General features: G+C 44.2%; 1 protein-coding gene across 1 annotated transcript in view; it reads left to right on the top strand.

The window, feature by feature from the left end:
• LOC126272377 (opioid-binding protein/cell adhesion molecule-like) overlaps positions 1–17303 on the top strand; it is a 256864-nt gene that overhangs the window by 204956 nt on the left and 34605 nt on the right. Inside the window, exon 6 of the mRNA XM_049975191.1 lies at positions 14203–14337. Within this exon, the coding sequence (XP_049831148.1) occupies positions 14203–14337 (135 nt within the window). The remainder of the gene's footprint in view (positions 1–14202; positions 14338–17303) is intronic.

Genomic DNA, 17303 nt, shown 5'->3' on the forward strand with positions numbered 1-17303 from the left:
ACTAAAGACTCGAAATGGGACACTATGAAAGTGCCAAAAAGGATATTTTCGTTGTCTTCGTAGAAACCGTGAATGCTTCCTGAGATGTGTTGTATGCACCAGAGAAGCGTCGTTGTACCTCAGAATACCTTCTAACCAAACGCGCCGAATCCACGTGTGACCGATTCATCTGACTTTTTAAGTTCACAAATCACGTGTAACTGAACTTTTTAATATTTTGGTAATACGGAAAGAATTTCCTTTTAACTTTGAAAATAGCAATTTTTAGTAATTGTATTAATTGTGTATTCTCTTAGAGGTATCGTATTTGGTAGAGAGTGCGATTTTTGGTTACTGGAAAACAATATTTCGATGACTGGACGCTACGTAGAACACGCCGGTGCATTAGGTTTTTTCACTGGCGCGTGGCGCGCTAACCTAAAAATGGCTCTGAGCACTATGGGACTTAACATCTTAGGTCATCAGTCCCCTAGAACTTAGAACTACTTAAACCTAACTAACCTAAGGACCTAAGGACATCGCACACATCCATACCCGAGGCAGTATTCGAACCTGCGACCGTAGCAGTCCCGCGGTTCCGGATTGCAGCGCCTAGACCCGCCGGGCACCGCAGCCAGCGCGCTAGCCGCCTGCTGCCTCGCATACTCACGAAAAACCGTCAAACACGTTACCCTCTCTCTTTTCAGAAATACTGCCGCTTTTTGTCAGTCAGTGGAACGCTGACATTTATTCTGAACTTTAAAACTCTTACTATTCTAGCGACTTTCAGAATATTTAACTCTTAGACCATATGTAACCTAATGGAATACAGGGTCGTTGTAATTGAACCTCCAGTTGCAAGAGGCTGTAAAAAACCGGCCACTGCTCAGAATAACGTCAAATTGGAACGGAATTTTGCCGAGGAAGATGGGAAAGGAATTTTTTCCTCCATTTGACGCAATAAGGATCGTAACGTAATGGGGTCGGCTACAAGTGAAAGATGTGGTGTGAGCTGCACTTTAAACCAACCGTTCTGTGCTATGTGCATGACCTCACAAGTTTCGCATTCAGCAGTTGTGGCATTGTCAGTTAGGTACGTCCGTCCACATGGAAAAGGTCATACCGCATTGGATGGGAAAAATTGTTTTTAATTGTCCTGAGGTGAAACCCCGCATAAAAAGCAACTATGACATTGGATTTTAAGTGTACTGAAGTAAAAACCGTATAAAAAGCAACACTGGCAACGGTTTTTAAACGTCTTGAGACTGTAACAATGCATGTTTAACGTACTGTCCGTTTTCCGCCACAAATTAAAGTCGAGAAACAGCTTATTCCACAACAGATCGGAATATCTCAGGCATCACGTTCCGAATGAATTGCTCGATGTGTGCCTTCAGTTCAACTACGTTTGTAATCGTATCTTTTAGATAATCCCACAGCTAAAAGTGACGCGTATTAAAATTAGGTGATTTGGACGGCCAGGCTGCAGGTAAATGACTGCTGATAATTTTAGCATTTCCAAAATTCCTCTACAGGAGCTACTTCAGTGGCTGTGAAATGTGAAGGAGAAAGCCATCTTGCATAAAAATGATCCTACCCACATATCCACGCTGTTGGGATGACGTGGTACTGTTCAGCAGTGATGGTACAGGTATCAGAACCGACAGGACCCATCTCTTCGGAAAATATGGTCCTACAATAAAAGATGTTGTAACCCGGACCACACAGTTCCCTTTGGACCATGACGCAAAGCCAGTTGATGTTCGAGAGAATTTTCCATTGCCCATATTCTGCAATTCTGTGTATAAGACGTTGTTGGAGATGGATACGTCCTTTGTCTGTCCACAGAATGTTCCATGGTGATTAAATATTCACTTGCATGCGAGCAAGAAATTCTAGAGCAAATGTTTCCCCTACTGCCAGGTCAGTGTGAAGCAACAACTGGACATGGATAATTTTGTATTGATAAGAATGCAAGATGCTTCGTAGAATTTTATGCGTCATCCTCACAGGCATGTCCAGAAACTGGGCGATTTCCTGTGCATTGCATGTTTGCACACCACCACTCGAACCCTGCTGCAGTCATGGACCACATCTACAGACGTCGGTTAAATTGTTTTTCTCCCCTTTACTTTTAGAATTTCGTTTTCATTCTCTCCAGACCCTTGGAAGACATCGGATCAACATCTGTTTTCATATCCTTGAGTGTCCGCAAGTTCTGCTGAGCTACAGGTCCACAGTAACGGTTCTTGCAGATGTGCTTTACTAGCAGCGCGTGATCCTGCATTGAGACGGTCACGCCGAGCGTCTCAGACGCAAACAGGAACAGCTACGTACCCTGTGTCATTTATTTCGCGTATTCTGTCACTTCCAGTGTTAAAAATCATTCTTACGTTTATTTTGTTTCCATAACGTTTCCCCCTGCTTCGATAACTTTCCATTCAAATTAGACATTATTCTGAGCAGTGGCTCGTTTTTTGCGGCGTTGTCAAGCTGGAACGTTAATTATAATAACTTCGTATAGTGTCAATTTTTAGGCAGTTAATTTTATCATCGACCTCTCTCCAAACCTTGATAACAGGGCACGATTTGCAATAATTTCGGCACATAAAAGAAGATTTCACTGAATGATCACTCCGCTGCGTACCTTGCACTTTCACGCTCATCACAGCATCGAATGGATTGTAGACTGATAAATTCTTCCCATATGACAGTCCCTCCGTGAAAGATAGTGATCTACGAAGATTTTCGGTCGCCAGCTCTGAAGGAGCAATTTGACTTGATATTCCAAAAGATACTTTACTGTCACTTAAATGGCTCTGAGCACTATGGGACTTAACATCTATGGTCATCAGTTCCCTAGAACTTAGAACTACTTAAACCTAACTAACCTAAGGACATCACACAACACACAGTCATCACGAGGCAGAGAAAATCCCTGACCCAGCTGGGAATCGAACCCGGGAACCCGGGCGCGGGAAGCGAGAACGCCACCGCGCGACCACGAGCTACTGAAAACTGTCACTGACATGCAGTTATTTTGCTGTAATTATTTTCGAACATTGAATCAAGATGGATACAGCTGTGAGATACGGTGTAGCTCAATGGTTAGAAGCCTTAAGATTTGTAGTTGCAAAAGGAAGGAATACTGGGTTAAACGCCCCGTCGACATCGAAGTCATTAGAGACAGAATACAATATCTGAGTGTCATTGATGGAGAAGGAAATCGGCCGTGCTTTTTCACAGTAACAATTTGGGAATTTGCCTGGAGCGAGTTGGGGAAATCACGGAAAACCTGTATCTGGATCGCCTGACTCGGGTTTGAACCGTCTTCCTCCCAAATTCGAGGCCAGTGCACCACTTGGCTACATGCAGTTACAAATTAATGAATATTAAACAACCAGCCAAAATATGAAATTAATCTTAAGTCTAATATGAATTATTAAGTTAGCGGTGGAATCAGTAAACTTCAGAGAAATACAAATAAATTTAAATTGCCTTTTTCAGCAACAACAACATTAGTTGAAATTACGACAATCTTCGACTGTCATGATACTTCAAAAATTGTTTGAACAAGGAGTTACAGGGAAAATAATATTATCTTTATGATTCCTGCTAAAAAAAATTAAGGCAAAATTTTAGCTACCAGTTTATTCCGCAATGGAACATGAAGTATGAATTGTAATATTCAATGCAAATGTACTCGCCAGGAATTACTAAACGTTCTTGCCTCATTTGTCGTATCTGTCGTGGTGTTCTTACAATTTCTAGAAATATAACTGGCTAAGCTTTTCACATCTCGTAAGAGATGAAGACTGATGTGGGATAATCTTGCTTTCCAAAACCCGCAATTTACGGAGATGACGTTGCGACACGAATACCACAACCACACCAATTTCCAGACGAATTTATACATCTGCAGTACACATGAAACATTAACTGCGCCAGACAAGACAGAGCGACATCTGCACACCACGCTACCCTACCAGCGACAGTCATCTTTTCCTTCTCTCCTCACCACTTGGCGCCAAGATCATCCACACAACACGAGCTGAAACCCCATAGTGTATACCCGACATTTTTATGAGCTTTCTCCACAGTTTAAGATATTTTCAGATGTCCTCTAAATATTACAGTGGTTACAACTACGATAAGCATTCACTGTTAATTTCTTTAAAATTGTTCAAATGGCTCTAAGCATTTTCGGACTTAACATCTGAGGTCATCAGCCCCCTAGACGTAGAACTACTTAAATCTAACCAACCTAAGGACATCACACACATCCATGCCCGAAGCAGGATTCGAACTTGCGACCGTAGCAGCAGCGCGGTTTCGGATTTCTATAATCAAGAAGTATTCATTCATTTTATTTTAATAATCAGTTTGAGAGATTTAATATCATTCTTAATATCGATGTCTCAGGTTTTTTATGGTTACAGTTTAAGCAAAAAATTTTAGTAAATTTTTTAGTCAAATTTAAACTGTTACATTACAACCTCCATTAGTCTTAACAGCGTGTAAATTCCGTTGTTTGTGATACGAGCGACGCAGAATGTGCCGAGCATGTCTGACCGCGCTGGTAAACATGTTACAACCTGTTATCCGCTAGCTTTCCTGAAAACAATGAGCATTAGTGCATTTAACTTCATTTCAGTTATTTTTGACGTGAATCTTACATGCTTGGAGCTTTGTAATGCTAAGGAAATGCAATATTTGAAACGCAAAGAAGAGTAGTGACCTAAGAATTCATCGGAAGCTGTGTGTAAAAACCCAATGGACAGCAGTTGTAATAGAATTTAACTGTATTTTGTGCAGCGCAATGAAATAAAAAATAGGGACATGTAACTTTGGTGTTCAAACCGCATGCTCTTCCCATTCTAGGAAGTATTCCTCGTCTTCCCTTGAACAAGAAAGTGAGTGGTAAACACACTACGACATATCAGCCATGGTCGATTTCTTGAAGTCAAATACTGGAATTTTATTTCTCTTTGTGTCAATGATGTCAACACTGTGTTTGTAGTAAGTAAGTGAGGTGATGCTGTGCACACTCAGTGATTCCTTGGAAACGGAGAATGGCATTCACGTACCTACAAAATTTTAATTTTTATAGTTTTTAATTCAATGCTTATTAATTTTTTACGGCACTCTTTCACTCAGACGTTACATCTGATGTGAAATTAGCATAACTTGCATTTACTCAAATAAAATTGTTTCTAATGTGAAGATGTTAGGGACGTTTCCTGCCTTCTGACATTTCACTCTTTCAGCTTTCCCGTTTCCAGTCTACAACAGCGTGTGCTACAACCCGGACTACTTTAGGGGAGCGGTATAGGCTGCCACGCGTTTAGGTGTTGTACAATTCCAAGTTGTCATCATTCCGGTAGTCGACGTCTTCTCTGGCCTGGCCATCCTTTCCGTCATCCAAATTACTTAAAACGAACCAGATGGCGCAATGGCTAGACACCCGACTCGCATTTAACAGGACTGTTCTTCAAATTCCGATCGTCTATCCTGGTTTAAGTTTCTCGAATTTTTATAAAACTGAGAAACAAACGCCCGTAATATCCGTTTGAAAAGGACGCGCCGATTTCCTTTCCTATCCAGACGAATATTTCACTTTTCTGCGGACTGTGCCCTGGTTGCAACTTCTTGGTAGGCGTGCCGAACCGAGACTTGAAACCGTGACCTTCCTCTTTTACGTTACCAACTGAGCTACCCAAGCAGTACTTCCGAAACGTCCTCACAGCGGTAGTACATCAGTACCCCATTTCATTTTGGAAACCTCTCCCCGGCTACAGTTAAGTCATGTCACTGCTGTGTCCTTTCTTTCGGCTGTGCTAATCCCTCAACTTTCACAATAGAACTTCCGTGAAGTTTGTTAGGTAGGATATGAGATACTGACAGCAATAAAGCTCTGAGGCGGGGCCGTGTGTCGTGTGTGAGTAGCTCTGCTGATAGAGCAATTGGCAAAGAAAGGCGAAGATCCTCCAGATTCGAGTCCCAATCCAACATACACTTTTAATCTGCCAGGAAGCATAAATTCCAATCCTTCCACAGTGAGAGCTTCTGTTTCGTCTCTATTTATTTTGTCATCGAGGAAATGTTGAGCACTAAGCTTTGTTCGTTTGAGGAAAAAATTGAGACAGAATATCACGAAACATACCATGTAAGTTCCATCATTCAGTGATGGCGGCTACAGGTATCGACATTTGCATCAAAGCTCTGGAAACCAGAACACGGTAGATGGTACTCCCCGTTGTACCACATATTAAAGTTTCTTACCGTTTAAATCTCTTATGTTGCGAGAGCATTATATTTACAACAGTGAACGATAATTAAATATACGTGAGAACGGCATAAGGTACCGTTATGGAAATACTAAAAAACGATTCAAAATCTTCACAGTACACTCATGTCCAGAAAAAACAGAATGCCTTGAACGACTAGAAACAGGACTTTCATACTTACAAGATATGTAAATTAGTTTGTCCCGCAGAAGCATGTGTCCTGCTGCATAGTAAGCACAGAGTCCGCCATAGGCCCTGATGACGTGTTCCACACGTGAGTCCACCGGAGCGTATAAGGCGCGAATGTCATCCTGTGGCATAACCATCCATGCAGCATTCACATGGTTACAAAGTTCATCCGCGGTTGTTAGCATTGGGTCATAGCGCTGCTCCCGTCGTTTCGCCATATCACACATTTTCAACTGGCTACAAGTTTGGCGATCTGGAGGGCCAGGGCAATAGGCTGACATCCTGTGACACAAAAAGGCACGTGTTGGTGTAGCAACATTTGGTCATGCATTTTCTTGCTGAAATATAGCTACTGGGGCGTTGTGCAGAAAGGATATGGCTACCGGTCGCAGGTTGTAATTCACGTAGGCCACACTGGTCACAGTGCCCTAGGCACACACCAGCTGTGATTCGTGGTCTACCCAGTAGCGCCCCACACCATAAGGCATTAATCTGGTGCTGCATGTCTTGTGCAAATGCAGTCTCTGTGATGCCGCTCCCACTGTCTGCAGCGAACCAAAATGCGGCCGTCATTTTCAAACAAGCAGAATCTGGATTCGTCCGAAAACACTATCTTTTGTGATATTGGTCCCAGTGACCTCTGTTTATACACCATTGCCCTCTGCACATCCGTCATAGCCGAGAAGAACGCAGATCTATCCTGCAATGCCATTCGGATGTGGTATCGTCATGTTCTACGACCTTCTGTGGACACAACCCTTGCACTACTGAAGCACTCCGTCCCACGCGAGCAGCAATTTCCCGGATGTATGTATAACATACTCATACCAATAACGCGTCTCTTTCAAACTCACTAATTTGACTGTACGGTTCACGTATACGTCTTCGAGGCATCCTGCACGTCTTCTCAAGTCACACTGATCCATTACCTTCGGTTTATAGCGACAGGAAATTTGTGACACAAATTGACTGAAAGAAGGGGTCGGTTGAATAGACATATTCTGAGACATTATTGACTATTCAGCTCGACAGTTTCTAGAAGTGTGTGTATGTCAGTGTGTCTGTGTGGGGAGGGGGGGGGGGGGGGGGCTAGAACTGAAGGAGGAGACCATCGCGTGAATACTGTAAACAGGTTCAAATGGGTATATGTTGTAGTAATTATGTAGAGATGAAGAGAATGACACAGGTTGGACTGGCGTCGGGAGCGGCTTGAAACCAGTCTTCGGACTGGAGACCACAACAATAACAGCAACCACAAGCACTCTACAGAATGAGCTGCTACTGAGGCATGACAGCTGAAGAGCGTATCTAACTGGGTATTGCTTCCCATACGAACTCATAGCCGTCTTTTGTATGACACTACTGAACGTAGTCGTAAACAGCACACATTTATTCCTTGAGGATTTAACTAGGCTACTTCTGGGTCGGGTGACAGTGGACAAAACTCTGGTAAACGTCTCAGAGCACTTACTATTGCGCTGCGTCATCAATAGCCGGAATCGTACGTACCACGTATTTTACCTCGGTGATGTAAGAAGGTGTCTGAACCTTCCAGAGTAGCCGACAGCGCTAACGCGCTGCTTCCTGGACTCAGGTAGGTGCGCCGGCCCCGGCTCGAATCCGCACAGCGGATTAACAGCGAGGGCCGGTGTGCTGGCCAGCCTGGATGTGGTTTTTAGGCGGTTTTCCACATCCCACTAGGTGAATACCCGTTTGGTCCCCACGTCCCGCCTCAGTTACATGACTCGCAGACAACTGAAACACATTCGCACTGTTTCATGATTTACACTAGACACAGACAGTTGGGGGTTCACTATTTCCGCCTCTGGGGGTACGGGGTGGCCACAGGAAGGGCACCTTCAAAGTTAACCATGCCAAATCAGTATTTACAGAGCAGACCCAGCAGGTAGGGACAAATTCTTGGAAAGTGAGATATTTAAGAAGATGTTTGCATGGTTGGCTGGCACAGGTCTGGCAGCTGTGTGTTGGTATCTGCTGTTTTGTTTATCTAGCTGCGTGCCGCAAGACCCACACCGCCATACTAAGCCAAAAACAACTATCAATATTATCATATCGTTGTTTGGAAACCAAAAGCATACATACTTTTTCTGAATATCAGTTAGAAAGAAATTAAATTTCTTCGATCTCGAAAGAATATTCGTTCTCTGAGTACAGAAATCTCGTAGCGTTGCAGATAACTGGAAATAATCGTGCACTCATGTAAATATAAGCAGAAAACGTGTACTTCTATTTTTTAATAAGGATTAGAAGAGGATGAGCTAAGGTGCAATGTTATCAATGGATTTCAAACATTGTGCCCCGTTGTCCTTTCGGACACAGACATAGATAGGCCACACCCGACAACATATGCAACCAAATTATTTTTAAGTTCCTGCGCTAAGCTAAAGACTTATCGGCCATTCATCCTCTAAAATGTCAAGGATTTTAGCAAGTCGCTTGAAGAAAAACTGTTTTCTGCAATTTTTTTGCCTTCTTCGTGTCTTGGGATCTCGAGCATTTGAAGGTAAATAATGTCCACATATTCTATGTAACGATTTATTTATTTTTGTGTACTCGATGCTGCCCAAGATTGGTCTGTAAAAAAGTGTGACATCTCTAGGTGGCTGTCCAGTGATCTAGAGTATGGCCAGAGTAATAACACTCAAGATATCTCCCTAATCACGCATGTCACATGAACTCTCTGTTCTCATATTGGAGACGGACAGTCCGTTAGCTCGTGTGAATAGCATACACAAGAAGTGCAATGGAGCCAGTCAGTACAGATTTTAAAATAACTAAAATTAAATGACTATATTTGGAAAATAACATAACTGTATGAACTAGTTCAACAATGATTTGCCACATTTTAACATGCGTTATTAACATTATTGCTCGTAACTGACAGGCACTCATTAAGCCGTCTCTATAGAGGTGAACTTTATAAAGTATAGAATGCATTTTCATTTTTTTCAGTACCAATCATACTAGTATATTGCTGGGAGAATAAAACGCGAGTAATTCAAGCTGAAGAGTACTCCGTGATATTTTCAGTCATTATAGATTATTAAATTCACGTTAATTATTTTTTCAGTTATAGCAATACCAATCATAATTGAATATTGCGTTTTTATAATACGCGAGTAATCAAATTGGAGAATACTAAGTACTCATTCAAATGTACTTAACAGTAACATAATATGAACAAATGTAATTAAAAACTATGTTTTAAAGTTAACAAAAATCGTAAAAATTTTAAGTTTCATTAAAGGGTTAGACAATTTTTTTAAGTACTTAATCCTTAAAGTTGATTATCTCAGTGGTATTGTGTGGATGTAATACTGTACAAAGGAGATTCGTTGTCTAGAAGGGCTTATACATAATAATCTATTTTATGAAATTATGTAAAGACAATAATTATAATCTCGAACTGTGATGCTATATAAATAAACTTAAAGGGCTGGAGCAAGACATCTAGTCAGACAGTTTTCAATTTAAATATTTGGAAGAAATATTAAGTTTTGAGAAGAGCGCATAGATAGGTAACAATTATTTGTATAGGCGAGAATGAGCTGGAGCAAGCCATATTAACATTTTTATGCTATTTATTTAACATGATCAGATTAGCGATCTTAGACTATGTCTTACATCAGGACAAGCGGTGATACATACTCACCTTTTTTATCAAAATATAATTATATAAAGACAGTAATTAAAATGTCGAATTGTGATAAATAAACCAAATTTTATTTTTTTCAGACCACGTTATGCCTTCTGCCATTCTCATTGTGTAGTGTAACCTCGCAACACATTCTTTTTTCCGGAAAAATGTCACATTAAACACTCATAATTTTTAAACCTGTGCAACATAATTTTCTGTGTGGTTATGATTAAAATGGATTTCATCGATTGGAGAGCGAACACTTCGAATAACGATGACAAAATTGATCCATCACTTCATAGACTCATGAGTTACAATCGAGTGATGTGAAGATTTATGCTTTTAAAGGGACGACAGCGTAATGCTTTAAGATATACACTGAAGAGCCAAGGAAACTTGTACACCTGTCTAATGTCGTGTGGAGCCCACGCAGAAGTGCCACAGCACGACGTGGCATGGACTCAAGTAATGTCTGAAGTAGTACTGGAGGGAATTGACACTATGTATCCTGCAGGGTAGACCATAAATCCGTAAGAGTAAGAGGGGGTGGAGATCCCTTCTGAACAGCACGTTGCAAGGCATCCCAGACACACTCAAAAATGTAAATGAATCGGGATTTTGCTACCTAACGGAAGTGTGGAGTGTCGCATTGTCCTGTTGGAATTGTCCAAGTCCGTCGGAATGCACAATGGGCATGCATGGATGCAGGGATCAGACAGGATGCTTACGTACCTTGTCATCTGTCAGAGTTGTATCTAGACATATCAGGAGTCCCACATCACTCCAACCGCACACGCCCCCCACCATTACAAAGCCTCCAACAGCTTGGACTGTACCTTTATGACATGCACGGCTCATGGATTCATGAGGTTGTCTACATGCCTGACCACGCGACCGCTACGGTCGCAGGTTCAAATCCTGCCTCGGGCATGGATGTGTGTGATGTCTTTAGGTTAGCTAGGTTTAAATACACTCCTGGAAATTGAAATAAGAACACCGTGAATTCATTGTCCCAGGAAGGGGAAACTTTATTGACACATTCTTGGGGTCAGATACATCACATGATCACAATGACAGAACCACAGGCACATAGACACAGGCAACAGAGCATGCACAATGTCGGCACTAGTACAGTGTATATCCACCTTTCGCAACAATGCAGGCTGCTATTCTCCCATGGAGACGATCGTAGAGATGCTGGATGTAGTCCTGTGGAACGGCTTGCCATGCCATTTCCACCTGGTGCCTCAGTTGGACCAGCGTTCGTGCTGGACATGCAGACCGCGTGAGACGACGCTTCATCCAGTCCCAAACATGCTCAATGGGGGACAGATCCGGAGATCTTGCTGGCCAGGGTAGTTGACTTACACCTTCTGGAGCACGTTGGGTGGCACGGGATACATGCGGACGTGCATTGTCATGTTGGAACAGCAAGATCCCTTGCCGGTCTAGGAATGGTAGAACGATGGGTTCGATGACTGTTTGGATGTACCGTGCATTATTCAGTGTCCCCTCGACAATCACCAGAGGTGTACGGCCAGTGTAGGAGATCGCTGCCCACACCATGATGCCGGGTGTTGGCCCTGTGTGCCTCGGTCGTATGCAGTCCTGATTGTGGCGCTCACCTGCACGGCGCCAAACACGCATACGACCATCATTGGCACCAAGGCAGAAGCGACTCTCATCGCTGAAGACGACACGTCTCCATTCGTCCCTCCATTCACGCCTGTCGCGACACCACTGGACGCGGGCTGTACGTTGTTGAGGTGTGAGCGGAAGACGGCCTAACGGTGTGCGGGACCGTAGCCCAGCTTCATGGAGACGGTTGCGAATGGTCCTCGCAGATACCCCAGGAGCAACAGTGTCCCTAATTTGCTGGGAAGTGGCGGTGCGGTCCCCTACGGCACTGCGTAGGATCCTACGGTCTTTGCGTGCATCCGTGCGTCGCTGCGGTCCGGTCCCAGGTCCACGGGCACGTGCACCTTCCGCCGACCACTGGCGACAACATCGATGTACTGTGGAGACCTCACGCCCCACGTGTTGAGCAATTCGGCGGTACGTCCACCCGGCCTCCCGCATGCCCACTATACGCCCTCGCTCAAAGTCCGTCAACTGCACATATGGTTCACGTCCACGCTGTCGCGGCATGCTACCAGTGTTAAAGACTGCGATGGCAAACTGGCTGACACTGACGGCGGCGGTGCACAAATGCTGCGCAGCTAGCGCCATTCGACGGCCAACACCGCGGTTCCTGGTGTGTCCGCTGTGCCGTTTGTGTGATCATTGCTTGTACAGCCCTCTCGCAGTATGCGGAGCAAGTATGGTGGGTCTGACACACCGGTGTCAATGTGATTTTTTTTCCATTTCCAGGAGTGTAGTTCTAAGCTCTAGGGGACTGATGACCTCAGAAGTTAAGTCCCATAGTGCTCAGAGCCATTGGAATCATTTCTACATGCCCGAACACGTCCATTCACTCGATACAACCTGAAACGAGACTATTCCAACGAGACAATATTTATCCAGTTATCAACAGTCCTATACCGGTGTTGAGGTGCCCAGGCGAAGCAGAAAGCTTTGTGTCGTGCAGTCATAAAGGATACACAAGTGGGCCATCGGCTCCGAAAGCCCAAATCGATTATGTTTCATTGAATCATTCGCAAGCTGACACCAATTGCGTGCCTAGCATTGAAATCTGCGACAATTTGCGGGAGGGTTGAAGGATGGCACCTCTGTCACTTTGAACGACTTTCAGTCGTCGTTGGTCCCGTCCTTTCAGGATCTTTCCCGACCGCAGCGCTGTCGGAGACACGTTCAAACTCACTTAAATCTTAATAACCTGCCATTGTAGGAGCAGTAACCAATCTAACAACTGCACCAGACACTTGTCTTACATAGGAGTGGCCGGCCGCAGCGACGTGTTCTGCCTGGTTACATATCTCTGTATTTGAATACGCATTCCTATACCAATTTCTTTAGTGCTTCAGTGTATAAGGAGATCTGTACTTATGGTTTCTAATTCACCGTTCATGAGATAAGAATAAGTGTAGTGAGCTGATAACTAGTCACTGTCTGGGAGAGTAAACCTTTACGCCAGAGAGTTTTCCATTTAAATATTTGGAAGAAACATTATAATTTTGGAAAGAACGGATATGTAGGCCACACTCATTTGTATAGGCGAGAATAGGATGGCGTAAGCCAATTAGGTGTCGATAACGATGCAGGGATTTGTTCACATATCAGATTGGTTGGTATTATGTACTTCTAGGAAATAGGCAGATCAGTTATGGATGGGTCTTGTCGTCATCACGCCGAATCGGATGCATGTGAGGAACGTCGATGTATGTGTGGAAAGCTGACGGTGCAGAGAAAGTTTACAGGGGTGGAGAAACGAAAACAGGTATAAATGGCACTGAACACTGTGGGACTTAACTTCTGAGGTCTTCAGTCCCATAGAACTTAGAACTACTTAAACCTAACTAACCTAAGGACATCAAACACATCCATGCCCGGGCAGGATTCGAACCTGCGACCATAGCGATCGCGCGGTTCCAGACTGTAGCGCGTAGAACCTCTCGGTCACCCCGGCCGGCTTGGAGAAACAGAGACATTCAGCTATGGAGCCGGCCGCTGTGGCCAAGCGGCTCTAGGCGCTACACTCCGGAACCTCGCTGCTGCTACGGTCGTAGGTTCGAATCCTGCCTCAGGCATGGATGTGTGTGGTGTCCTTAGTTTTAAGTAGTTCTAAGTCTAGGGGACTGATGGCCTCAGATGTAAAGTCCCATAGTGCTTAGGTTTAAGTAATTCTAAGTCTAGGGGACTGATGGCCTCAGATGTAAAGTCCCATAGTGCTTAGAGCTATTTGAACTAAGCTATGGGACTCGTTCATATAGACGGGTTAGAAATTATGGTCACTGATATTTTGTGCATACATATGTTACCGATTACGCGGAAATGGAATCTGATAATCAGTTTAAATTGTAACTAATTACAGTGGGTCTTACTTGAGAAGCCGGATTATTTGTAGCCTACGATGACAAATATATTTTACTTTAGCTTTCGAGGTGCGGTTTTGATTCGTTTGTTTTCCAGGTGGCGACGGACAACGGCCTGATGTCGCACTACTTCAACCTGCACGTAACGGTGCCAACAGCGTTCATCCTAGGCAACGGGGAGTACCACATCGGCGAGGGCAGCACCATATCCCTCGTCTGCATAATCGAAAATGTACGTTGACGCAGTGTTCTTTTGGTTGATTTTCACATTATCGCCAACAAAGAGTTCAAAATTCCATTTCGTCAAACGTTTTCCGTTCCATTCTTTGATCACAATATTAATTCTTTTGAGATGACCGGTTTCGAATCAGTAATGACCACCTTCAGATCTACAATATAAAAATATATAATAGTCTGCTACATCTATTTTACCTAATATGTTTTTATCAGATTATTTCTTACGTAAATGATGACTACATCTAAGCCCACAGTAGCGACGTCTATGTAGGATGTAGGCAAACATATTTCTGGTAGCTACTGTACTTCAGTAGCCACTTGCAAAAATTTACTGTATGGCTGATGTGGCCTATTGTACACCTTATTTTAGATCTATGTGACGATGCTGTGCTTAGTATATTTTTATCTTTTGACGATGCCATTACGGCCTTATCACTTTAGGACATGGTGTAGAAAAGGTACGTTTTACCGTATTTTATCTGTACATTTCCCTAGTTGTATGATAGTATACTGTGATACGTAATACTGTATTGTGTTGAAATACACACTGCTCACTAGGTGTATATATTTTTATATTGTAGATCTGAGGATGGTCATTATTGACTGAAACCGCTCATCGTCAAAAGAATTAATATTGTAATCAAAGACTGGAATAAAAAAACATTTGACAGCATTGGATCACTGTTAAAATACGCGACTATGTCGCAGCTGGTGATTCCAATTCGTAAAAGAAATTAAATGAACATGTCAACAGCAAAAATTATTTTGTGTACCATACTGTCGCAAATTTTATTTTTCGTACCGACTGCAAGTTTGGTACCAAGTACTATCGTCAGGCATTCCTTTGATGCACGATCATAGTGTTCCCTTTCCAAGTAGGTGTGCGAGTGTCTGATACACCTTCTTTCGAAGAGAGCTGAGGAATGGCCTGATGATGGTGCCTACCACCAAAACCTATAGCCAGTAGGCAAAATAAAAATTGCGACTATAACAAATAATTTTTTCTGATTGTGTTGGTCGCTGTTACAGTCGATATTGTATTGCAACCATGTCATATTTTAACAGTTTTCCTTAAATTAGTTTTGCTGATCATTCAGTTTTGTGAATACCCATGAGACGAAAAGAGTTTTGTTTGAACAACTATACGAAATTTTAAACTTGTCTTCGTAGTAAGTGCTTATGCACATTAATTACCAAACTGCTTTGGACTTTCGCCTTGAGAACAGGTATTCTATGACAGCAGTTACTGAATTCGTCACCCTGCTGTTTTCGTGGTCTTCAGTCCTGAGACTGGTTTGATGCAGCTGTCCATGGTACTCTATCCTGTGCAAGCTTCTTCATCTCCCAGTACCTACTGCAACCTACATCCTTCAGAATCTATTTAGTGTATTCATCTCTTGATCTCCCTCTATAATTTTTACCCTCCACGCTGCCCTCCAATACTAAATTGGTGATCCCTTGATGCCTCAGAACATGTCCTACCAACCGATCCCTTCTTCTAGTCAAGTTGTGCCCCAAACTTCTCTTCTCCCCAATCCTATTCAGTACCTCCTCATTAGTTATACACTCCTGGAAATTGAAATAAGAACACCGTGAATTCATTGTCCCAGGAAGGGGAAACTTTACTGACACATTCCTGGGATCAGATACATCACATGATCACACTGACAGAACCACAGGCACATAGACACAGGCAACAGTCCATGCACAATGTCGGCACTAGTACAGTGTATATCCACCTTTAGCAGCAATGCAGGCTGCTATTCTCCCATGGAGACGATCGTAGAGATGCTGGATGTAGTCCTGTGGAACGGCTTGCCATGCCATTTCCACCTGGCGCCTCAGTTGGACCAGCGTTCGTGATGGACGTGCAGACCGCGTGAGACGACGCTTCATCCAGTCCCAAACATGCTCAATGGGGGACAGATCCGGAGATCTTGCTGGCCAAGGTAGTTGACTTACACCTTCTAGAGCACGTTGGGTGGCACGGGATACATGCGGACGTGCATTGTCCTGTTGGAACAGCAAGTTCCCTTGCCGGTCTAGGAATGGTAGAACGATGGGTTCGATGACGGTTTGGATGTAATGTGCACTATTCAGTGTCCCCTCGACGATCACCAGAGGTGTACGGCCAGTTTAGGAGATCGCTCCCCACACCATGATGCCGGGTGTTGGCCCTGTGTGCCTTGGTCGTATGCAGTCCTGATTGTGGCGCTCACCTGCACGGCGCCAAACACGCATACGACCATCATTGGCACCAAGGCAGAAGCGACTCTCATCGCTGAAGACGACACGTCTCCATTCGTCCCTTCATTCACACCTGTCGCGACACCTCTGGACGCGGGCTGCCCGATGTTGGGGCGTGAGCGGAAGACGGCCTAACGGTGTGCGGGACCGTAGCCCAGCTTCATGGAGACGGTTGCGAATGGTCCTCGCCGATACCCCAGGAGCAACAGTGTTGCTAATTTGCTGGGAAGTGGCGGTGCGGTCCCCTACGGCACTGCGTAGGATCCTACGGTCTTGGCGTGCATCCGTGCGTCGCTGCGGTCCGGTCCCAGGTCGACGGGCACGTGCACCTTCCGCCGACCACTGGCGACAACATCGATGTACTGTGGAGACCTCACGCCCCACGTGTTGAGCAATTCGGCGGTACGTCCACCCGGCCTCCCGCATGCCCACTATACGCCCTCGCTCAAAGTCCGTCAACTGCACATACGGTTCACGTCCACGCTGTCGCGGCATGCTACCAGTGTTAAAGACTGCGATGGAGCTCCGTATGCCACAGCAAACTGGCTGACACTGACGGCGGCGGTGCACAAATGCTGCGCAGCTAGCGCCATTCGACGGCCAACACCGCGGTTCCTGGTGTGTCCGCTGTGCCGTGCGTGTGATCATTGCTTGTACAGCCCTCTCGCAGTGTCCGGAGCAAGTATGGTGGGTCTGACACACCGGTGTCAATAT

Source organism: Schistocerca gregaria, chromosome 5 (assembly GCF_023897955.1).
Source record: "Schistocerca gregaria isolate iqSchGreg1 chromosome 5, iqSchGreg1.2, whole genome shotgun sequence".
Lineage (NCBI taxonomy): Eukaryota > Metazoa > Arthropoda > Insecta > Orthoptera > Acrididae > Schistocerca > Schistocerca gregaria.